Source organism: Schistocerca serialis, chromosome 6 (genome assembly GCF_023864345.2).
Source record: "Schistocerca serialis cubense isolate TAMUIC-IGC-003099 chromosome 6, iqSchSeri2.2, whole genome shotgun sequence".
NCBI classification, from domain to species: domain Eukaryota; kingdom Metazoa; phylum Arthropoda; class Insecta; order Orthoptera; family Acrididae; genus Schistocerca; species Schistocerca serialis.
Genome location: NC_064643.1, coordinates 326,401,080 through 326,426,686, shown reverse-complemented (window position 1 = coordinate 326,426,686; position 25,607 = coordinate 326,401,080). Strand labels below are relative to the sequence as shown.

At 41.3% G+C, this 25,607-nt stretch overlaps 1 protein-coding gene across 1 annotated transcript in view; it reads right to left on the bottom strand.

The window, feature by feature from the left end:
* LOC126483606 (transportin-1) overlaps window positions 1-25,607 on the bottom strand; it is a 160,505-nt gene that overhangs the window by 73,490 nt on the left and 61,408 nt on the right. The window contains exons 6-8 of the mRNA XM_050106641.1: window positions 7,531-7,612; window positions 7,080-7,202; window positions 814-1,168 (exon numbers count right to left, since the gene is read on the bottom strand). Of these exons, the coding sequence (XP_049962598.1) occupies window positions 814-1,168; window positions 7,080-7,202; window positions 7,531-7,612 (560 nt within the window). The remainder of the gene's footprint in view (window positions 1-813; window positions 1,169-7,079; window positions 7,203-7,530; window positions 7,613-25,607) is intronic.

The window sequence follows — 25,607 nt, the reverse complement described above, 5'->3', positions numbered from 1 at the left end:
CTGTCTGAAACTATCAAAAATATACACTGTGCAGATCCAGATGGTTAATTTGTTCAGTAAATTCATTTTCACATTATTAATACAAAATTTCAAAAAATTTCAAACAATGGAAAGTCCCGGATGGAATAACAACAATATTATGAAAAGGATAGATTGGTACTCCTCATGTAGAGGAGATGTTGAGTCGCAAACAGGCACAATGAAAAGACTAGTCTTTTCATTGTACCTGTCTACAATTCAATATAAACTTCTAGTAAAACAAAAAGAACACAAAGTCATGTCATTTCCTAACTGGACATAGTACATGCCATATGTATAAGGAGTTGGAATAGATCAGCTTGCAGTTTTATACCCCTGGGGGTACCATAAACTATTTACTTCCAAAACAAAATATTATGTGAAGTATAGACTACTATTCAGCATACAGAGGAGATGAGTCACAGACAGGAACAACAAAAAGACTGCTGTACATGTGAGCTGTCCACTAACACACGCACGCACGCACGCACGCAGTGGTCATCTGTGTGCGAGTTGTGCTTGTGTGAATGTGTGTTTTCTCTGTTAGAAGAAAGCCTTTAGGCTGAAAGCTCACATGTAAATATGTAAATCAGTCTTTCTGCTGTTCCTGTCTGCGAATCAATGTCTCCTCGTTATGGTGAGTAGTAATCTATCCTTTTCATAATACTGTTACATTGGTCTGGCTTTTCATTGTTTGATTTCACTTCCACATGAGTTGAACTGAATATATTAAAGAACACAATGAGAATGGTAAAAACTGAAAATTTCTAAATTGTTTCATGTTGTGATACTAACGCAGATTCCAATCAGACAATGAGCTATCATCATCCATCGCATCGTCGTCGTCACCAGCACCTTCATCTTCCCCATTCTCATCAGAGTGTTTCACAGTGTGTGTTCGTGACTTGTGAAACCTTGGTCTAATATCTTCCTCTCGATCTGGTACAGCTTCATCTTCTTCTACATCACCTTTCAGCAAAATGATGTCAATATCCGAATACTTCATCCCACGAACGAGAACTGGCACAAGCCTTGTCAAGTGTGGGGACAGTGCTTCCTTACATACTGGCTGCTCTGCAAGGGACAGCCAGAATTCACATGCTTCAAGAGCCACCCCTTCATCTGGGTCCTGGGTCCGCAACAGCATGTACTGCAACATATCATCATCATCATGACAATGTATGCAAATGAATGGAAACAACAAGAAAAATACATCACCATCAATTTTAATTTATCTTCAATTTAGCGTAGTGGAAGACTCCACTGTTTTCCTTAACTTTTGCTGTACTTATATTCTCCTCAAAGGCTAGGAATGCTATAACAAAAACATTCAGTCTTGTGCAAATAACAAAAATCTATCCAGAACATGACGATCATAATAAACAGAGCAGAAAGAACAACTGAGTCGCTCTGTTCCAAAATGTCCTTTATTCAATCAGCATAAATTTCGGTAATTAGTAAAAATGTATTTAACAATTTCTGTTGTATAAACTTGAAATTTTTTCTGCGTGTTTCTTAGTTATCTATTTTTGTTATTAAGAAACATCTTAAAAATAACATATTTCAAAATTTTGTCATAAATAAAAAACCTCTTGGATAATGGACGTTTTGGAACCAAAATATGGAGAAGAGACATTTTGAAAATAAAAACTTTAAATAAGAGACGGTTTGAAAAAAGGAAATAGGGGAAAATGTTTAAACAGTGTTTTATCAGTAAATGTATATAATTTAATTTTTATGGAAACAATATCTGCAGGTATTTTTAAAACCTAAATAATTTCTGGTTAAGTTAGGGAAACAGAAACATACCTTTACCAGAAATTTATTAAAAAATAACATTACATTAAACCAACACAATTGCAGAAAACAATTTTAAAAGTTTCATAAGGGTAGTCATTTACTTATTTAAATCTGAATTTGTCCTATTAACCTATTAACTGCTGGGAAGCAATTAGAAGCCATTTTCATCATCCATGTGTCCACCGGCATTTTCATCATCAGATTGTTCTTCAGGTCTATTCTGTACTGGATTGGATCTAATTTTTTTTTTTTTTTTTTTTTTTTTTTTTAAGAAGGCCAGGTCTTCATTTTGAGCCCAGTTTTCCCCCAAAGTGAAAAGTCAGAAGCTTGTTGACATCTTTCACTTTCAGCTCTTTACCATTACTCGAGGTAGTACTAATGATAGTTTGAAAGTTTTCAACTTTAAATCCAGGTTTGAGTACTTTTTATGCCTTTCTGAGATTGGTGTTATACCAATGTTCACCTGCAACAAGTACTTCACAGGTTAGCACATTGTTTAGTGTTATAATAAATATTTTAGCAGTTGAAAATTTGAAGTGCCAATTTAAGGGCTTCTTTTGACAATTTTCGCGTACCTTCTTCCAGTCAAAAATATTACAGCTCTTGGTCATACTGAAAACAGTTCCACAGTCCTTAGAGATTTCAATGTATTTCTCAGGCGTAATAATAGTGTCATAATTTTGAATTTCCTTCTCAATTCTGACAAATACGCAATCAGGTGGCACATACAAATTATCTGGTACAGGGAATACTAAAATAATGTCTTTAATATTTGGCAGTGCTTCATTTACCAACCAGTATTGAAGTATAATCATCATTAAACCGTTCCAGTTTTGTCCTCCACAACCATCTGCAAAGAGCCTTCCAAGCAACTATTTCTTAGCCTATGAAAAATTGCCGATTCAATTTCATTCAAACCTTTTTTGAAGTCCGATTCTGTCCTGTGATATACAAAAACATGTTTTTTTGTTTGCTTATCTTCAGATGTACCTTGGCAGATAGTGAAGTTAAATAAATAGAACTGTCGATTATAGTAAGCTGCCTGGTCAGGGATTTTGAGAAAAACCAAATTCTTCTGGCAGTCAACAGATAGGGTGATTTCATTTTCAGTATATTAAAGAATGCTTCTGCCCTCTTTTTGTGGAGACTGAAATCAATTTCAACCGATTTGTCCCCGCTGTCTAATTTCAACTAAAACTGGATGCATTTGGAGCACTTGTTCACAGCAGGAGGGCCAAAGCTCAAGTTATAATTTTTGACAAATATTTCATAAAAATATAGATACGGAACTTTTAAGAGCACTTTCTACTCTTGAATTGTATGCCTTGTGAAACAAACATATTGAAAGGTGGCTCAAAAAATACCGTCTTATTATTCTGGCGTTTCTGCAATAATGTTTTTCAAGTGGACAGAGGCTCTCTATGAATGAATTAACAGAATGACTTTTAGCCTCAAACAGCTTAGACTTATGGTCTCCTCCTCTATTCTCTACAGCTAGATTTATGGAGTGGAAATGTCTCTTACAAACTCGTTGAGCTCTTTTCTCACTAACAGCAAGTACGCCACAAAAGGATACCCGAACCAAAGAAATGTTTCCAGATTTGGTATGTGGGATTAGATAGAAAAGCCAATTTTCAGCGATTTGTTTCTGTTCATCTTCATTAGTTCTCCATTTAGGTGTTTCACTCACAGTATATTTAAGTATATAGTTATCCTGATCAATTTTATTCTTCGAAGAATAAAAGCCTCCATGAAACTTACGAACATCTTGCACTGTATGCTGATTACACTTAAAAACTTGATCAGAGTGAAGGCACTGTGGTAGGCTTGGCAAAGTCTGATGTGTAGAGCTTCCACTTTTTCCATTTATTTAGATCCTTTATACATTTCCTTCGTTTGTTCTTCTGGCATGGAGTTAACTTTGGTCCCTCCATAACCTATTGTTCAGTAATTTGAAGTTGTAGTTCCTCCATTGGTTAACCACAAAGTTTATCAACTTTTAGGCCTGTAACACTGCCTGTATAGTACACTTTTAAAACAAGAAGCTCACTTTAAATGCAGAAGAATACCTAAAAACAGCCTAATTTCAGATACTGGTAAGAATTTTGACAATAAAAACTAGCAAAAACGCCATGGTGAACACAAAAAACAAGCACCAACTTCACAATAAACAAAACCTATTGTCAACAGTAAACAAAACTTAGCTTCAGCTGACTGTCAGTTCTACCACAACACATTTCACTGGAAAAATACGCTAGATGATAATTTTAAATTACCTATTCCTTAATATGTTTGGTAGTTGCACTGTGTGTAAAAGTCACTTCTGGGGGGGAGGGGCACATTGCTTAGGAAAAGGCAAAGGGTATAGGTCGTTTTGTTACAAAAATTAGCAGTAGACGAGTCGGGCATGTTGGATTGGATAAGGGACATTCTGAAACTAAATAGGCATATTTAAGGATTTTATTACCAAATTTTAATGGTTTAAAGGACATTTTGAACGAAACTGTAGTTTAATATGATGCAAAATAAATTTGATGAATGCTATGGTAACAATAACTCAATTTCCACAAAAATTGGATAAAGGACGTTTTGGAAATGAGTGACTTAATTGTTCAGTTTCCTGATAATCTCCATATAGGCAAACTTTGCAAATGTGAAGCTGAAGGAGAAGAAGAAGAAGAAGAAATAATAGCCTTGTGAAATATGTAAATAAAAGGCTGATTGAAAATGAATGGCGCTAAATTTCATTTTTTTTTTTTTTTTTTTAAGAATGGCAACTTCAGAACACATTGTTTCACTTACATCAATACTTTGTGACAATATATTATTTTAAATCCTTGGTGGTAAGTACTACGTCTTCACCAACCTGAAGTCGACACACACAACACCAACAAATGCATGACGATAATTTTTGTCGACTACCCAGTTTATTCATGATCATTTAAAATTTAATGATAATTAAAATTATATTAGTATATTTACTGACAACTATTTCAAGAGCAAGATAAACGAGAGGCACAGCCTCCATCTCCACACAAATTTTCTTCTGTCAACAACACAAATTAAAAGAATTTCTGAATGAGAACTGCTCCTATTCAGTAGATGAATTTTTAGATATGAAGTAGTAGCCCTCTCTCTCTCTCTCTCTCTCTCTCTCTCTCTCTCTCTCTCTCTCTCTGAGAGAGAGAGAGAGAGAGAGAGAGAGAGAGAGGAGATATGTTGCACATGCTTATGAAATGTACGTTGTATTCGTAATTAAGTATTAATATAATGTATTCATCCTAGAACCATTTCTATTACTGTGAGAACCCTATTTTACATTTTTGTGCAGTCTGCACATAAAAAATACAGAATTGTGGAAAAACATTAAACCATGCTCATATTTTATGGGCAAAAATACATGTAATCGGCATGTACAATTAAAAATAGCAATGCTCTCCAATACTATGTATAAAATCTCAGTGAAGGAAATTAAATGTACAGTACAATGTTTACACAATAATTTGTAGTAATGAATTTCATCAGTTCTTCAAAATCATAGACGTGCAACAGCAAGTAAAAACTCATCAAAAAAATTGAAATTGGTATCTGGGTACAAGATAATCAAGCTGTTTTTTGATATGCTATGACTACAGTACGTAAAAAGTGTTTTTGAGATGATCCTTCGTGCTCACACAGTAAAAAGCAAAAATTGATGAACGTGTTGAATTAAACCAAAAACACCACAGCAGCAAAGTGATTAAACCGTAAGCATAAATACAGATATCTACTTAATAACAAAGGGTGTCACCACTGCTATTACTGTTTAATGCTTTTCTTATGAGCTGCCACTACCACTGTTAAAGTGTTATTTTAAATTTGATGAGGGGAAACAGAAACATGAAAAAAATGAGTTGACTTCCTAAGTGATGTTACACGCTTATTAGAAGTCGGCTCACTGTATTTTTGTACAGTGTGTAAAATGTAAATTTGAAAGCAAGCTCAGGGGCTACAGTTTCACTTCATGTTCTCTATCACTGCCACCAATCTTTACGATCTACAGTGTGTGGTGCAAAGTATATATATGAGTAGCATATGTAGCTATTGCAACTGTATGGTGTCAGATTTGAACACCAAAGTCTTTAAAATGTGCTATCGCAAAACCCTTGTTCTATTTCCATGTGGCATCTCTGTCAGAGCACATCATTTGCACGAAAAGTATATTTTCTGCACTTCATAAAATGCTTTAATCCATACCTGCACTCCTGTCACTGAAGGACCACTCCCCCTCTCCTCACACACAGTAAGTGAGCTCATTTTCTGTGTGCTGGTGTGGTGACTTGACAAGTTGCCAGCCAATAAGAGTTCACTAGCCGGAAATGGGTGACAATTCCTCGATTCTCAATGTTTGAATTTATTAAGTTGACACCTGATATTGTTGCTGAATACAGTACACTGGAAATACGTGAAAAATGAAGAGACTGCGATATAAGTGCCACAAGACAAGGGGGTGGCTGGGCCTCTTTGTCCGTGCCACATTGGCACAGTCCACAAAACTTCATCGACTGTTGACCTAGCAGTAGTTGTATCATAATTGCGCAATGAAGCTAAATGTTGCAAGTTGCCTTATCTCCCCTCTCCACAATGCCCACAAAAATTCCCTTAATTCTGCCATTAACCATGGTGGGAACCATCTGTCTTTTGAGCCACTTATAACTTGTTCATTAGATGTTAATAGGAAGAAAATGGGATGAAGTCAAGTGAGGCGTCAAGTAAGAACTTAGAATTGAGGCAAACCTTACTAGGAACAAATGTGAAATTGGGGAATTTTTAGCATTGATCTTATGGGTTTTTCAAAGGGGCTACAAATTAAAATCGAAGTTACACTGTATATTGGAGTGAAAATCTTATATAATACAATAGCATTGAAATTTCGTAACAATCTCTACAGAATGACATTAGAACATTGTACACAGCAAAAGCTGAATAACTGACCATAAGTTGGAACAATGACACATGGGAAAGAAAGACAAAGTGGTCGAGTTCCAAGAAACATCTGTGTCGAGAGTGGGTTGCATTACTTCAACAAGATGTACAAGCACTAGGAAAATGATCGCGGCCAATTTTTTACTCCGTAACGTACACTTCAGTTACAGATTTTTTAGTCCAGCCATTTTGTAAGTGTATGTGTTGTTGCAACAAAAATCATTCAAACTAATTCACAGCTTGCAATTCAGTACATAATGGTCGGTACACCTTAAAACAAGTAATGAAAAACTCACCTCAATAATGTTGTGCATGTTTGGTATAAGCCTATCCATACGAACTTCCAGCAACATCACCAAGGCTCGACAAACATTTTTGCGTACTTCAGGATCGTCGTCTGACGCTAAGTGGAACAGATTCTGTAAAACCAAAACTCACAATAAAAATACATTACTAGGAAGTGGGAAGAGAAACACAACGCAATAGTTGTGCAATTGTTCTACAGAAGAATTAACTTTATTTCTCTAAGCTTGTAACAATGGCATAATTTTAACACTTCTGTAGTTTCTGAACAACATCCGTACAATACTGAAGGGATGGACAAACTGAACCACCGCTATGATCTCACATCATTCATTTGCAGTCTATTATGAGAAAATAAACAGGTTCTAGAGAACATTTAACAGAAACAAAACAATATTACTTGACTGTAAGTACTAGACTAAATATACGAAGCTCCTTACTTACCTCCAGGAAGGAATCTATGTGGATCATCAGGGCTTGAGTTCGGTTGATGATGAACTGATTAACACAAGCGATAGCATGTGATCTGTAATTCAGATAAAAATGAGACAAGAAAATTAAAATAACTAATAGCTGTAATGTGTAATAAAATTAATTCATTAGCATTTTAATACACTGGGAAAATGATATGTAATAATTTGAATGTGAAGAGTCATATAATGACAATTTACCCCAAAAATAATTAACATTTTCTGGTAATAATATGAAAGGGATAGATTACTACTCAACCCGAAGACGACACATTGAGTTGCAGACAGGCACAATGGGAAGACTGTTACACTTTGGGCTTTCAGCCAAAGCCTTCTTTAGAGAGGCAAAGAAAGAAGCACCCCCCCTTCCTCCCTCCCAACACACAGACACACACACACACACACACACACACACACACACACACACACACACACAGAGGCGTGCACACGCAAGCACCAATCCTGAGTGGAGCAGTGAAGGGCGGAGGGATAGTAGAGCACATGTGGGGGGTGGAGGTGGAGGGTGGGGGCGGGGGGGGGGGGGGGGGGGGGTGAGGAGTCGGCACTACCTTGTGGAGCATCTCTACGACACACCCATGTGTCAAACCAACCCATGCTCATTCATGCCATCCTTCTCAATTACATTTGACAGTTAACCCTATTTCGTACGGGGCCCACACACTAACAGTATACTAGCATGGGCTGCATTAGTGATCTGTAAGCAATCTTTGTAGATTGACTGCATTTTCTCAATATTCTGCCAATAAACTGAAGTCTACGATCAGCCTTACCCATGACAGCCTATTTGATTATTCCATTTCATATCCTACAAAGTGATACACCCAGGTATTTGTAGGAGTTGACCAATTTTCAAGTCACTCTAGAAGCTATCATAACTGAGCTACAGAGCTGGAAAAGGTGTCTTTTGCAGCAGTTTTAAGCTCTTTCAAAGGCTATACAACATAGGTTCTAGTCGAGTGTTTTTTCTTTTTCTTTTCTTTTCAAAACACAGGGGGTAAGTACAGAGAGGACTGAGTGCCACAGGGCCAATATGGTAGCTGTGAAGGCCCTGAAGGAACTCCAGAAAGTGGTGGCTAATTTGACTCTGGTGAAGCTGTGACAGACCGTGCTAGCCAACAGTGGATCAACAATCAGCTTTCAACAAAGGAACTAGCCTCGGAAAGGACGTACATAAAAGATGACCCAGCAATGCAAATGGACTCTGATCACTGGAACACTGACAGGAAAGGTAAGGGGACGCTGGACATGAGGGAAAGGAGAAAGCTATAGATTTTAGGCCCGGGAGAGAGAAAATGGGAAGAAGGAGGCAATAGGGAACTGAGGAAAGGTTACAGATAGTACTGGAGAGGAAATGAAGAAGGAAGACAAAACAGAATGGAGTTGTGAGGGATGCTCTACAAGAAGTGGTACAGATGATAAGTTCCAACATTATTTGTATACTACAAAGAATACTGTAGTATTTTAAGGAAAGTCATTGAAATATCCGTAAGTATTCATATCTTGGCAGAAATAAATAATGCGGATAATATGACGAAAACTATGTATAAGGAATATCCTCAAACAGGAGACAAGGCAGCCAGTCAAAGAAAATAGAAGCAACTCTATTTAAGGGTGAAGCCCGTGCTAATCACACAGGGAAACCAATTGAAACTAAAAAAAAAAGTGAATTCTCTTATGGGTAATAAAATCTTTCATTTTATTTAGCACATTTCTATTACATTCCTTCGAATTATTGTCACAAAAATTAACACCAAATGAATACCCTAATACATTCTGTTTGGTTATCACGAACGTAACCTCAGACATCATGAGTAACAAAACAAAAACAGCTATGTTTATATCCTTTTCGTAATTCTGAAATTAATTTTATTGTTGTTATTTTGAGATATAAGAAGAAAGCGTGGAAGAAATTGGAGACACATTATTACAAACTTTTACAATATTCCTAATAAGAATGAGCAAGACCTATTTCTTAAAGAATTAGCAGATTCTCAAGAAGTCAAGCAGAGAAGACAAGCAACAACGATAACCCTGTGGTGACGAATTCATTTAGTTTTTCGTATCATGCTGGTTGTTGCATCACTTGAAGGTTTTTGACTTTAATGAGAAAAGAGCAAGAAGATTAAGACAGCTTAAGCTCTCTGGGGAAACACCAGACGACAGGAGGGGTAGGAGAATTACACATGACCTTGAATCTTCTGTTTATGAAGCTATACACTAACATATTCAGTCATTCCCCTTATGAGAAAATAATTCACTGGTAAAAAGGTATGCTATCTTAATGCAGACTTAAATGTGAAAATGAGTGGAAGTTGTTCTTACAGAAGCACCCGAAGAGTACAGTAACTTACATTTTTTATTGGAACTACTACTCTGGCAACAATTTCAATTATTGATTTGGACAGTCACAGGTGGATTCCTGCTGCACTTGTGAAGAGCTGAAATTAAGACTTAGGTCTAAATTTCTCTATGATGTAGCAAAAATTAAAGGCTGAATGTGTTGTCCTTATTTCATTACGTGCAAAACATCAGTCGGCCGAAAGTGCACAGACTATTTTATTTATCGAAACTTACAGTGAATGCTTTTTGCAGTCTTGATATAAAAAGAGGATCTAGTTCACCTTATGTTTATCATGAAGGAAATTATAAAGGGTCCTAATGAAGTATGTTCCTTTCTATTTGACTATCTAAAGTCTGCATCCAAAAGTATCACAAAGCTCAGGTTGTTCCGTGATAACTGTGCTGAACAGAACAAGAATTAATCTTGGTGCAGATTCTTACTATCATTTAAAGATTCTGGCAGTTTCCAAAAATTACAACAGTATTATTCTATGCAAGGGCACAGCTTTTTACTTCCTGAGATATTTTGGCAGTATCTTAAAATGGCTTTAAGGGTATGACAATTTTCACTATCCATCAAATTATAGAAGATTATTCAAAGTACTGACAAAATATGCAAGTTCTTAGTAACAGAAATCAAATCATCTCAAATTTTAAACTTCAAGAACAGGTGGAAGAAACACTACAAGAAAACCATATTCTCTCAGAAACATGGAGAAAGCCTAGAACTGAAAGAGTTAGCCTTGCAGTAGCACTCTGTTCCATCTTGTTTACTCACACACTGATGTGATTGTATCAAAGGATCTTTCATTAGCATTGGTACTCCCTTCAAGAACAGTTTCAATTGCAGAGGGGGGGAGTAAATTCCAATTTAATTGCATGTTACTTGTAACCTACTTAACATACTGTAATATTTTGCACTTTGATTACAGTTTTCTTCTCGTGTGTGATTTTGAATGACCTGTGGTGTAACAGAATGTTGTAATGTTATCAATTACCAGTCTTTCATTATCGTTTTTCATGCTTAAGCCAATCTCTTTTTAAAAGTGTGGATTTTCTAACAATTACTATAGGGTATCACATACAGCAAGAAGTTAAACAATAAAATATTGCGAACTAGCAAGGCTTGCAGCTCAGCCTTAAAACAACAAACAAATATCACAGGCTCAAAACAATAAATCTTCACTGAAAGTAACTGCAATGCTCAGAATTATGTACTTTCAAATAGTCTGTTTCTAAAATCAGTTTCTTCGATTTCTCATTAATTTGCATTTCATGATTTCCGCCCTTTTAAAAAAGACCGATTCAATTATTAAACCACCTCACAGGAACAGTGGCAAGATATACTTAAACAAATATCATCCAATTTCCTTACTGACATATTTTTCCAAAACATTTGAAAAAGTAATGTACTCAAGAGTAGCTGCAAACTTCAGTGGAAACAAGTTTTTAGCATATCACAGTCTAGATTACAAAAAGATTGTTCAATAGAGAATGCTATTTATACACACATCCATTAAATGGTACAAGTCTTAAATAATAATGCATTGGCAGTTGGGTGGTTTTTGTGGTCTCTCCAAGGCCTTCAATTCTATCGATCACAACACACTGTTAGAAAAACTCAAGTTTTATGGCTTTATCACACAGCTGGTCTGAATCATACCTGACAAACAGAATGCAAAAGATTGTGCTGAATAATTTAGACAATGTCAGAAAGGTAGAAAATTTTAGTGACTGGATAAAATCACAAAGGAAGTCCCACAGGGTTCAATTTTGGGTCCACTCCTATTCCTTATATATGTGAATGACGTCCACTTAACATTCAACATGAAAAATTGGTACTTATTTTAATGATACTAGTGTTATAATAAATCCCATTAGAGAGAAAGCAACAGAAAAGTTAGTAAATGACATTTTCCAAAGTGGTTCTCTGAAAATAGATTCTCCTTAAATTGTGAAAAATAAGCGGCATTCAGTTCTGTACATCAAATAGAGTCTTACCAACAATTGATGTGGCACATAAGTAGGAGCCAGTAAGCAGGGTAGAATGCTCCAAATTTTTGGGAGTACGCATTCATGAAAACTTATTTCAATAAAGGAATCTTTCAAATCTATGGAACATGTAACTAACAGAAGATTGAAGATATGAATAATGAGAAACTCAACTGGGCTAGACATTGCAAGGAGGAGGACTTTGAGGAAGGACTATAAAAGCAGTTGAATGGGCAAAGGATAACAGTCATGGAAAACTTGAATGCGTATCTAGTGAGTGAAAGATGAAGGGGAATGAAAATATACTGGAAGCAGAAGGATGGGAAAGTAGAAATGAATAAGGAAAGAGATTGCTGAAATCTGCAAAAGAAAAGGTTTAGTGATAGGTATCTCAGTGTTTTAGGGATAAGAAATTCAGAAAGTAATGTGGCATAGTTAGAATCTGGCACAGAAATCTTTTGTGGATTGTATGTTCTATGTTTGGGTGATGAATAATACTGCAACAGGTTAAAAGTACTACCAGCTGAGGCATTGGATGTGGCTACCAGCTGTTGGTAGTGATCGTGAGAATCAATAAGGAATGGAAGAAGACACAACCAGGAAAAGAGAATTAGAGTATGGAAACTGAAGAAAGAGGATGACAAAGAAGTATACTGGGAGATTTTAAGGGAAATGTTACCGAAGGATGAACCGAAAACAGGAGAAGAGGAATGGGAACAATTTAATAATGCTATGGTAGAAGCTGCAGTAGCTGTTTGCGGAAGCGCAAGTGGTAGAAATTGGTGGAAGGAGACACCATGATGAAATGAGAGTCCAGAAGGTAGTGGGAAGGAAGAACGAGGTCTTTAAGCTGTGGGTCCAAGAAAGGAATTAATTAGCTAGAGGAGTATAAGGAAAAGAAGAAAAGAGGCTAATAAAACAGTGGCTGAGGAGAGAACAAAGTGGATGGAAGAATGGACAAAGATGGAGGAAGATAGCAGAGGAAATAAGAAAGTACTTTATGGAACGGTCAAAAGTAAGACGAGAGATTTGAGAGAGGATGCAGCAATGATAGATCGAAATGAGAAAGTTAATAGCAAAAGGCATTGAAGATAGTGTGGAAGGAATACTTTCAGCATTTGCTAAATCCAAACAAACCTGGAGATTAGGATAACCGAACAGACTGAAGGAGACAGATTAAACTCTGGGGGATAAAATGACTTGCCATGGAAAGAAATTGGAATAACACTGGACATCATGAAAGGAGGAAAGCTACCAGGTATGGACAAAGTGAGTGTCAAAATGGTGATGGTAGCAGGGTAGGTTGGGAAAAGTGGCCATGTGAAAGGAAGGGGGGCAAGGGGGGAGGGAAGGGGGCAGGGAGGTTGGAGGGGGGAGCTTGGAATGAGAAGACTCTAGAAGACAAAAGAAGGCACTAGCTGTCCCTACATTCAAGAAAGAAAGTAGAAAGGATTGGAGAAAACAAAGGGGAGTCACACTGATACCACACTGTGTCAAGGTATATGAAAAGATCCCGGAAAGCAGAATCCAGACAAGAGAAAGCAACAGAAGAGTTAGTAAATGATATTTTCCAAAGGACTATCAGTGTTCTCTGAAAATGGCCTCTCCTTAAATTTTGAAAAAACCACACATTCAGTTCTGTACAACAACTAGTCTTACCAACAATTGATGCAGCACATGAGTGCGAGTCAGTAAACAGAATGCTCCAAATTTTTGGGTGTATACACTGATGAAAACTTGAACAGGAAGAAGCATATTACTGAGCTCTTCAAACAATTAAGTTCAGTTACTTTTGCTCTTCATATAATTGCTAATCTCAGAAACACATGTATCAACCTCCTGACGTATTTTGCATATTTCCACTCACGAACAGAGAGGAACGGCATGGTTTCAGATCTATCAACTGTTGACCTCATATTTGTCATGAGGCAAATCCAGGGGACCCACTATGAATTTGGGGGAGACCTCGTCTTGGCCTTTCTTGATATAGAAAAGACATTTAATAGTGTCTGTAGAAGGAAGGTCTGGGAAGCACTAGAAAAGACAGGAATGGAAAGAAAGACAACAATTAGAGTGCAGGAGATGTACTGTGTAATTCTGAGTTGTGTGAAATGAAAGGATGGATTGGTTCCAGCAAACAAGTGCGAAACAGGGCAGTGCTTGTTATTTCTCCCCTTCATTGTGGTCGTGAGAATGATTAACGTGGCACAAACAGCTGGATAAGACAAGTTGAAAATGGTGTTCATGGATGACTTTATGATCTGGTGAAACAGTGAAGAGGCAGCTGAATGCCTGGAAAGAAGGAGATGGTACAGAATGAAATATAATATAAAAAAATTTGAGATCCTGGTCACAACTAGAAAGAAAGATAGACCAACGAGTAGAATAAGGATTGGAGGTGAACAATTTAAGAAGGTGGAAATTGTTAAGTAATGTGGAAGTGTGGTAGAGGAAAATGGAAGAATGATGATGGCAGACAGGCAGAAGCATTCCTCCGAAGTGCTAGGAGCCTGGTTTGGAACACAGATGTCCCACAAAACAGCAAAAAAGATGTGTAGAAGTTACAACATCCCAGTATTGACATATGTGTGTGTGTGTGTGTGTGTGTGTGTGTGTGAAAGGTGGATGATGAAGCTTGTAATCTGAAGTTCTTCAGAAGTAGGATACGAGTAACAAGGAGAGAGGATGAGGAATGACAGGGTAAGGGCAATAGTGAAAGAGGAACCCTTCCAGAGCAGGATAGAAATATCAAAGCTAAGATGGTATTGGCACTTAAAGAGAGTGGACAACAAGAGGACTTACACAAAGATAAATACATGGAGATGTGAAGGGATGATGAAAATGAAGACCAAGAGATGGAGGGCTGGAAGGTGTGGAGGAGCCTGTTTAAGAAAGAACCGAGAACTAGACCAGAGTGGACACAGAAATATAATGGGGAAACAGGACTTTTGTTCCAAACAGACCCAGTATGAGGCTGGAAACTGTTCAAAATGAAGACTATGACAAATGTAAATTTTGATTTAATTTTTTTCTGAAGTACATAACCAAAATTTACAAAATATTTCCATAAATACTTAGTACAGCAGTAAAAAATATGGAAAAATACAAAAAAGGAATCATGATGGGTTCCTTATTTTTTTATTTTAAATTCACTATTAGCCCCATTTTGACCAAGCCTACCTTTAACAAATTGGAATTTAATAAAATATATAGAAAGGTAACTAATATCAGAAGTATCAAAATACCATCATCGCAAAACAAAACCAATCAGCGTATTCTATACTTAAATTGATTGCTTACTTTTATACAGTTTACACCAGCAGCCTATTAATTGGTAAAACAAATATACTGAACATGGGACATACAGCTACAAATTTAAATACAGTATGAAAAAACTGTAATTACTGATGTAATATTTCTGGCCCAAACAGATTAATCAAACTGTACATTCAATTTCCAAAGACTTACGCCAGTGTATGCAGGATGAGCAAGTTGGTTCCTGTCTATGCATACAGGCTGTGAAGAAGTTGAAACAAGCGGAGTCTGCCTCCAGCAATGCCCTTCTTTCTGTACAATCATTCAGTGACTAGAGCTTTTGCTGATAGAATGTGTTCTCTATTGTTTCCCTCTACGGTGGAAAATTAAACTTTTTATATTAGCATTTCCACAATTTTTTATATATTTTTGTGGAACTTGTTTTTTTGTTAATAGTTCGTTTACAAATAGAACTATACTGAAGGAGAGCTTTTATGTTATTTTTGTATCAATGTAGAACCTAGTATAAAGTGCAGTGGTGCAAGAGTGAAGTGTTTTAATCCATTGACAGTATCAACTCTTTTTAGATACAGAAAGAACTGAGAAATGTCACAGCATGGATTTCTATTTCCACAAATCCCTAACAGCTCCACAAGTTGTGATAAATGTAGGAAAGATGTAATCAACTTGAAAAATACAGGGCCATTTAGTGATAAAAATGCTGAAAATGAAGATTCTTCTATATCGGAGATAATCATTCTGGACAAAGACCCAGACTCCATTATAACTTCAACGGTTGTCTGAACAACAAAATAACATCCAAGCACAATGCCGAATCAAAAGCGAATAAAATCTCATCAATGTAATTTAAACTTTTTGTTGCTACTGAAAATTCTTCATCACACAATGATACCAATACTGACGAATCTCTTCTTCAAAATCTCAAAATTAACTTTTTAACTCTACAAGTAAGGCAAAAAACTAATGACTCTTACAAGTTTACCTGGAAAGTGGAGTTCCAGGAAGATATTGAGTAAATTTAATGCTCCTAATTACATTGTTTGGAAAAAAAAAAAAGGGTCAGAAAAAAGGTTTATGGAAAGTGCAAACCCAAAACCAGGGAAATATTTACCAACATAAACTGTCAAAACTGTATGTTCACTTTTTATGAAAACTATGAAGTTAGTTGGCAATGCAAGGTATTAAAGAGATCATGACATTGAAAGAACCAAATGGAAGTAAAACGAAAATATCGAGAACACTTGCTTCGTGTAACCTTAAAGAAGCTTACAAACATTTTAAAGACAAGTTTCCTAACATAAAAATAAGTTTCTCTGAAGCTGAGACCAAAACACTGTCTCAGTTAGGCATGGTGGTACACACTCCATTTTTGTGTGCACAACTAACCAAAACTTGAAAGAGCAATGACAGAAAATGTTATTCTAAATACAGAAGAGTTGAAGGGAAAGGTAGAGGGGTGAAGGAAAAGGAGTGGGGAGATCTTTTCTTAGATTTAAGGAAAGTCACCCAGAAATGCAGGTCAGGAGACACTTACCACTTTTTTTTTTTTTTTTTTGGGTTGGGTTTAAGGGCGCTCAACTGCTGAGGTCATTAGCGCCCAGTCACTGTTGTTAGAGCACATGGAATCTGTTAAAACTCAAGGGGATGGGGGGACACCAGAAGGACCTGACAAAGATGCAGATAAAATAAGTAAAAAGGTTAAATGTCTTTGGACAAGCCAGTTAAAGTTATAAAAAGCAGAATACCAGCAGCTGCTCGAGCGTCATCAGCTAAAACATCCGGTAAAGTAGATGGCAGGGACAGGACAACACGAAATTGACTAAAACGGGGACACGACAATAAAACATGGCGCACTGTTAATTCCTGACCACAAGGGCACTGCGGGGCCGGGTCACCGGAGAGCAGGTAGCGGTGGCTAAACCGGCAATGCCCAATCCGCAACCTGGTCAGAAGGACCTCCTCGCGCCGAGATGGTCGGGAGGATGTTGTCCAAGCAGTTGGGAGCGGTTTTACTGCCCGGAGCTTGTTTCCTCGGAGGGATGACCAAGCATCCCACCACAACGACACAAGCCTCTTACATACATCCCCACGAACGTCAGATGACGGGACACAGTGGGAGGCTGGCCGAGGCAGGAGGACTGCAGCCTTGGCTGCAGCATCCGCAGCCTCATTCCCAGGCACTCCTACATGTCCGGGAACCCACAGAAAGCTGACAGAACCACCATTATCAGCGAAAGAATGGAGGGACTGCTGTATCCGTTGAATCAAGGGATGGACCGGATAGGGAGCTCCAAGGCTCTGAAGAGCACTGAGTGAGTCAGAGCAGAGTACGTACGATGAATGGCGGTGGCGGCGGGCGTACTGAACGGCCTGATGGAGAGCAAAAAGCTCGGCTGTAAAGCTGGAACATTGGTCGAGGAGCCGGTATTTAAAGGTGGCGGCCCCCGACGACAAAGGCACAGCCGACACCATCGTCAGTTTTGGAGCCATCGGTGTAAATAAAGGTGTGACCGGCAAGGCGAGCACGAAGTTCGACAAACCATGAGCAATACACTGCAGCAGGAGTACCCTCCTTCGGGAGTGAGCTGAGGTCAAGATAAATATGACCTGGAGCCTGGAGCCAAGGTGGTGTCGGGCTCTCACCCTCTCTGAAGGTGGTAGGCAGGGCAAAATCCAATTGTCGAAGTAGGCGACGGAAGCGGACTCCGGGGGGCAGCAGGGCAGACACATACAACCCGTACTGATGGTCGAGAGAATCGGCGAAGAAGGACTTGTAAGAGGGGTGGTCGGGCATAGACAACAGCTGGCAGGCATACCGACACAGCAGTACGTCGCGCCGGTAGGTCAATGGTAATTCGGCAGCTTCAGCATAAAGACTCTCGACAGGACTAGTGTAGAAGGCTCCGGTCGCAAGACGTATCCCCCGATGGTGGATGGAGTTGAGCCGGCGTAAGAGGGATGGCCGAGCGGAAGAGTAGACGAAGCTCCCATAATCCAGCTTCGACCGGACTATGGACCGATACAAGCGAAGCAGGACAGTGCGATCCGCTCCCCAAGATGAACCGCTAAGAACTCTGAGGACATTAAGGGAACGTGTACAACGGGCCGCCAAATAAGAGACATGTGGAGACCAACACAGTTTCCTGTCCAACATGAGCCCAAGAAACTTAGTTGTGTCCACAAATGGGAGAACAACAGGACCGAGATGTAAGGATGGCGGAAGGAACGCTTTATATCGCCAAAAGTTGATACAAACCGTATTCTCTTCAGAGAACCGGAAGCCATTTGCCACGCTCCATGAGTAGCGGCTGTCTCGACAACGCTGAAGGCAGCGCTCCAGGAGGCATGTTCTCTGGGCACTGCAGTAGATCGCGAAGTCATCGACAAAGAGAGAGCCTGAGACATTAGGTGGAATGCAATCCATAATTGGATTGATCGTGATGGCAAAAAGGGCTACGCTCAAGACGGAGCCCTGAGGCACTCCGTTCTCCTGGAGGAAGACGTCGGACAATACGGAACCCACACGTACCCTAAACTTTCGATCCGTTAAAAAGGAATCAATAAAAAGGGGCAGGCGACCGCGTAGGCCCCACCTGTGCATAGTGCGGAGGATACCTCCTCTCCAACAGGTATCATAAGCCTTCTCCAAGTCGAAGAACACAGCTACCGTTTGGCGCCTTCGCAAAAAGTTGTTCATGATGAATGTCGACAAGGTCACAAGGTGGTCAACAGCGGAGCGGCGGCGACGAAAGCCGCATTGGACATTAGTAAGTAGTCGTCGAGATTCAAGAATCCAGACTAACCGAGCATTAACCATGCGCTCCATCACCTTACAGACACAGCTTGTAAGAGAAATGGGGCGGTAACTAGAAGGAAGGTGTCTATCCTTCCCGGGTTCGGGTATAGGAACAACAACGGCGTCACGCCAACGCCTGGGGACTTGACCGTCGGTCCAGACGCGATTGTAGGTACGAAGAAGGAAGCTTTTGCCCGCCGGAGAAAGGTGTGCCAGCATCTGAACGTGAATGGCATCTGGCCCCGGAGCGGAGAATCGGGACAGTGCAAGCGCACGTTCGAGTTCCCGCATAGTAAAGGGGGCATTATAAGTTTCTAGATTCAGCGAGTGGGAGGAAGGTCGCCGATCCTCTTCTGCCTCTTTCCTGGGAAGGAAGGCAGGGTGGTAATGGGCGGAGCTTGAAACCTCCGCGAAAAAGCGGCCAAAGGCGTTGGAGACAGCCACAGGATCAACAAGGACCTCATTACCTGAGGTCAGGCCAGGTACCGAGGAGTGGGCCTTAATGCCCGACAGCCGGCGCAGGCTACCCCAAACGACGGAAGAGGGAGTAAAACTGTTAAAGGAGCTGGTGAAAGAGGCCCAACAAGCTTTTTTGCTGTCTTTGATGATTCTACGGCATTGCGCTCGGAGTCGTTTGTATTCAATACAATTCGCCAATGTAGGATGGCGGCGAAAGGTGCGTAAAGCACGTCGTCGAGCACGGATAGCGTCCCTACAAGCCTCGTTCCACCAGGGGACGGAAATGCGACGTGAAGAAGAAGTAGTACGAGGAATGGAACGTTCGGCAGCATTGATAATAACAGCCGTGAGGTATTCGACCTGACTGTCACAACTGGGAAAATCGTGGTCCGGAAAGGTCGCCAGGGAGGAGTAAAGTCCCCAGTCAGCTTTCAGTATGTTCCAGCTCGAAGGACATGGGGATGGGGAGTGGTGCAGGAGACGAACGACACAGGGGAAGTGGTCGCTCGAATAGGTGTCAGAAAGGACATACCACTCGAACCGACGGGCAAGAGTGGTAGAACAGATCGAGAGGTCCAAGTGGGAGTAGGTATGAGTAGAGTCCGAGAGGAAAGTCGGGGCGCCGGTATTGAGGCAGACAAGATTGAGATGGTTGAAGACATCCGCCAAGAGTGAGCCTCTTTGACAGGATGCAGGAGAGCCCCAAAGGGGATGATGGGCATTGAAGTCGCCAAACAATAAGAACGGCGGGGGAAGCTGAACGATCAGGTGCATCATGTCAGCCCGACTAACAGCAGATGACGGTGGAGTGTAGATGATACAAACTGAAAAAGTAAAAGCAGAAAGAGTAATGCGGACAGCTATTGCTTGGAGTGGGGTGGTCAATGGGATGGGATGGTAATAGACATCGTCCCGAACGAGCAACATGACCCCACCATGAGCTGGGATACCGTCCACAGGGGTGAGGTCATACCGCTCCGAGGTATAGTGGGTAAAGGCAATACGGTCAGTTGGGCGCAACTTGGTTTCCTGGAGACCAAGGACGAGCGGACAGTGCAGGCGGAGAAGCAGTTGTAATTCCTCCCGATTAGATCGAATACCTCTTATGTTCCAATGAAACAACGCCATCGCTAGTCAAAAAGTTGGGGGAACGAGATGGGGGAAGAGCTGGTCACCTCGACGGCCGCGGAGGGCCAGGTTGCGAGGGAACAACGCTACAACCGACGGGAGGCGGATCCGGTTCCATCGACTCGTCGCCAGCTGCGGCCGCTGTCCCTGATTGTGTAGGAGGGGCCGCATCATTTGCCGATGAAAGGCCGGCGGAGCGCCTGGCAGCAGAGCGTCCCGGCGAAACTGAGGACGGCCGGGAGCAGCGACTCACGGATGAAGCGTCAGACGAAACGCGCCGGGGTGGAGAGGGGGATAGAGACTTCTTCTTGGAGGCCTTCTTGGAAGGCCGAGGAGGCACAGGGATGGTGGGCTGGACCCGTAGAAGGTCCTCACACGCGGGGTCCGTTTTGGAACGCCGGACCTCGGAAGCTGGGGTCCGGAACGTTTCCCCGATGGACGCCTGAGAAGAGGATCGCTTCTCAGGTGGCGTGGGGGGAGGAGGAGGAGGAAGGGTGGCCCCTGGGGCAGAGGGGGTGGGGGCCACAGGGGAGGAGGATTTGGAAGGGAGGGATTTGGGAGGCAGAGGCAGAGCCCCCTGATGGGCGGAGCAGGCGGAGGGGGGACAGGATAGGGGTGAGGATACCGCGGAAGGAGTGGACACAACTGAGGCAAACGAAGTGGTCAAAGGCACGGGATGAAGGCGGTCATATTTCTTCCTGGCCTCAGAATAAGAGAGCCGATCCAAAGTTTTAATTTCTTGTATCTTCTTCTCCTTCTGATAGGCGGGGCAGTCTGAGGATCTAGGCGAGTGGACGCCAGGACAATTAATGCACCGAGGTGGTGGGGTGCATGTATGTTCCTCATGAAGAGGACGTCCACAATCGCCACAAAGGGGCTCTGCCTCACACTGTGACGACATGTGCCCAAAGCGCAAACACCTAAAACAGCGCATAGGAGGCGGGACGTAAGGTCGCACGTCGCACCGGTAGCACATCACCTTGACCTTCTCCGGGAGAACGTCCCCCTCGAAGGCGAGGATAAAGGCCCCGGTGTCGGTGCGACGGTCTTTGGGGCCGCGCTGGACTCGCCGGACGAAATGCACGCCGCGGCGCTCCAGGTTGGCCCTGAGCTCCTCATCAGATTGTAGCAGGAGGTCACGATGAAAAATAACCCCCTGCGTCCTATTTAGTGCCAGATGTGGGACAATGGATACTGGGATGTCCCCTAGGCGGTCGCACGCCTGGAGCGCCGCCGACTGTGTGGCGGAGGTGGTCTTGATAAGTACGGACCCGGATCGCATCTTGCTGAGAGCCTCGATTTCCCCGAAGACGTCCTCAATGTGCTGAACAAAGAACATGGGCTTGGAGGTGGCGAACGTCCCCCCATCGGTTCGAGAACAGACCAAATAGCGGGGGAAGTACTTCGCCCCAAGCCGGCGGGCCTGTCCCTCCTCCCATGGAGTGGCCAAGGGGGAAAGGGCAGGAGAACCAGAACTAGAAACGGTACCTTTTCTTTTGAAAGACTCGGCCGCAGAGCGACCTGATACGTGTTGACGTTTCATCTGCGAAACGTCCGCCCCGATACCACCCACTCCGACCAGGGGCTCTCCCCACGGGCGCCACCCAGCCGCAGCAAGGGCCACCTGGCAGGATGACCATTGCCGGGAGTCCTGATGCCCCAAGGAGAAGGGCATCTACTCCTTGGCCGACGTGGGGAGGGTGCAGCTCATGTATCGGCAGTACGATCCCTGTGTTGTCAGGGAGCTACAACCTAGAGGGTACATGACGACCCCACCACAACGGGCTGGCTACCGTGCTGGATTTCTGGTGCCATGGAAAGTCCGTCATGATCGCTGGTGCAGATGGAGATGCATTATGGGCGTAACTTGGACAACCCATCAGGCGTTTAGGCCCAATTTGAGGAATAGTGGGTATGGTTACAACGCCGGTGCAAGGCTGAGTGCCAAGGTCTTATTGCACTTAGGACCAGTGGTACACCACGTAAGGTGTCCTTCCCCAAAAGGCTCGTACTTCTGTAGAATTTTGAAAAATGGAGGTCAAACCCCAAGGGGGACCATCACATAAAAGGCCGAAACGGTTGAAACTCCTTTTAGTCGCCTCTTACGACAGGCAGGAATACCTCGGGCCTATTCTTACGCCGGACCCGCAGGGGGGACTGTTTTTTGTTGTTCCATACTAAACACATAACAAATGGCAACTTGAACAATTAGAAGCAATGCACTGCAAAAATGCTTTGCAACCCATCAACTGACTGCAAGATGTGAAAATGCAAGTACTTCCCAAAGGAAACAGTAATAAGTAAAATTTTACAAGACTCTTGATGAAAATTGAATTGAACAAGTTCAGTTCTGCCGGTGGATGTCAGCTGATCATTGCAATTTGGAAATCACACGGAAAACTTCCGAAGAATGTATAGATTTATTCTACAAAAAAGATAATAGGGTGTATATGTGGACACAAAAAAACCTCTTGGATTTCCCGGTTAAAACACACACTTTTTCCCGGATGAAATTACACTATAACACAGGTGAAAATGCATTTCATGTGTCAAGCAACAGTATACTTTTCCTCGGAGCCATAAAACCTATCAGTCCTTTGAATCAGTGTTATACTAGCGTAGGTCTTCCCAGCACTAGGAAACAAAAGCCAGCAAAAAACAATGCATTTTGGAAAGATCTTTGATGCAGAACATGTACACAGCTTCCTTTCGTATTGCGAAAATATATACGCAAATTTCACCCGTTACAGCATGGAAGCTTCTGGGGCTCTGAAACAAGAGATTGCGTTGAGCGATGCCTTTTTGTCAGTCAATCATAGCTCACGTCACGTGATCTCACCAGCCAGTTACAGTAGTTATTCAGAGCATAAGGCACATTATGTATCAACCAATAGCAACATTACTGTTAAGTAGTGTGACCATACAAAGAGGAAAAGTTAATGAGTTAATGTAATGTGTAAATACAGTACAGCTTCAAGAAAAGCTAAACTTTTGCGTATAATATTGGGCATCAATAATTTTTTGCTGTTTTTTCTCAGAGGGTGTGGTTAAGCAGTACCCTAGAAGTGCTTCAGAAACTAAACTGTTGTATTTGGTGTAATTTGTACTTCTACTTTTGTATTACGCAAACGTGCACTTCAAATGCCGATGTAAATCAAAGATCTTTCAAAAATGTGTTGTCTTTTGCTGGATTTCGTTACCTAAAGTGCTCAGAAGTATAAAACCTGTAACCTTTTCATAAGCATTTTTCCAGTACTATAGGAAAATACTAGCTGGCATGGGGAAGTGGAAAGCAATAACAATATGTAAGTTGGTCAATAATTAAAGAAGAAAAGTCTGGAGTAAGAGTCTTTACAAACGTGTTTTTCAGACCAAGTAGCTTCTTTTTAGATGATCTTTAATTTCCTTGTAGCTAGCACATTTCAGGTTGTTTTTACGCTCTATCTTTGCAACAAACATTTGCAGATATGGAAGCAGTTACAAGAGCACACTCCACAATATCTACGTTCTCCAGCCATCGGATCACGCAAGACTTCAAGGGCAACCATTCCGATTCCTTGGTCCAAATATAGAGAGCTTATGTGGCACAGAAATCCTTAAATAGGTTTTACAAGGCATCTAAAAACTAAATTATCATTCGAAGTGTTTCTTTACTGCGAACTTGACTAGGTGGTAAAATACGGAGAGGGGGATTGTAAATATAGCAAAGAACAGCAAGCAAACAGTGTGAACGCAAGTAACACCTGAAGAGTGTTTATTATGTTTCTGGGTGCGGGCGGATATGTAAAAAGCTACATGATCAATATACTGGATGTGATGCCATATTTTAAACTTAAGTGGGTAAATCATTCCTCTACAAGTAAATCAACACGTACACTGGTACAGACTCTAGCCTTTAAATTAAAATCAGTACATGTACAATGTAAGATCTACCAAGCCCTGAAGAACTTCAGAAATTTCACATACAGTAGGGTGGCTCAGTTGCAAAGTAGAGAGAGAGAGAGAGAGAGAGAGAGAGAGAGAGAGAGAGAGAGAGAGAGAGAAACCTCACGGAAAGGACTGCGCTAAAACAAAAAGGTGACGAAGGGATATGCCGCCCAGCCTTCAGAACTTCGGTGGTGGTGGTAGTGGTGGTGGTGGTTGTTGGGATGGTTAAGGGGGACTAAACAGCTAAGGTCATCAGTCCCCCATTCCAAAAACAGGTGAGACAAAAATCTGCGAAGCAGGTAAAACCCCAAGGGGAAGCAGACTCCCCCCAGGCACTAAAAGAACACAAATGCGGCAACGAACACTACAGACAAGAAGAGTACACATGAACACCAGACAGAAAGAAACAGAAGAAAAGAAGATGGCCGGAGACTGGTTGACTGACCACGAGAACAAAAAAAGGGAGAGAGTCAACCAGCCGACTACACACTAAAATCTGCAACCAAATATGAGAGACTCGAGGACATGAGACACAGAAAGGGAAAGGTGCAGGACCTCCCTAATGTTGTTGTTGTTGTTGTTGTTGTTGTTGTTGTTGTTGTGGTCTTCAGTCCTGAGACTGGTTTGATGCAGCTCTCCATGCTACTCTATCCTGTGCAAGCTTTTTCATCTCCCAGTACCTACTGCAACCTACATCCTTCTGAATCTGCTTAGTGTATTCATCTCTTGGTCTCCCTCTACGATTTTTACCCTCCACGCTGCCCTCCAATACTAAATTGGTGATCCCTTGATGCCTCAGAACATGTCCTACCAACCGATCCCTTCTTCTGGTCAAGTTGTGCCACAAACTTCTCTTCTCCCCAATCCTATTCAATACTTCCCCATTAGTTATGTGATCTACCCATCTAATCTTCAGCATTCTTCTGTAGCACCACATTTCGAAAGCTTCTATTCTCTTCTTGTCCAAACTATTTATCGTCCATGTTTCACTTCCATACATGGCTACACTCCATACGAATACTTTCAGAAATGACTTCCTGACACTTAAATCTATACTGGATGTTAACAAATTTCTCTTCTTCAGAAACGCTTTCCTTGCCATTGCCAGCCTA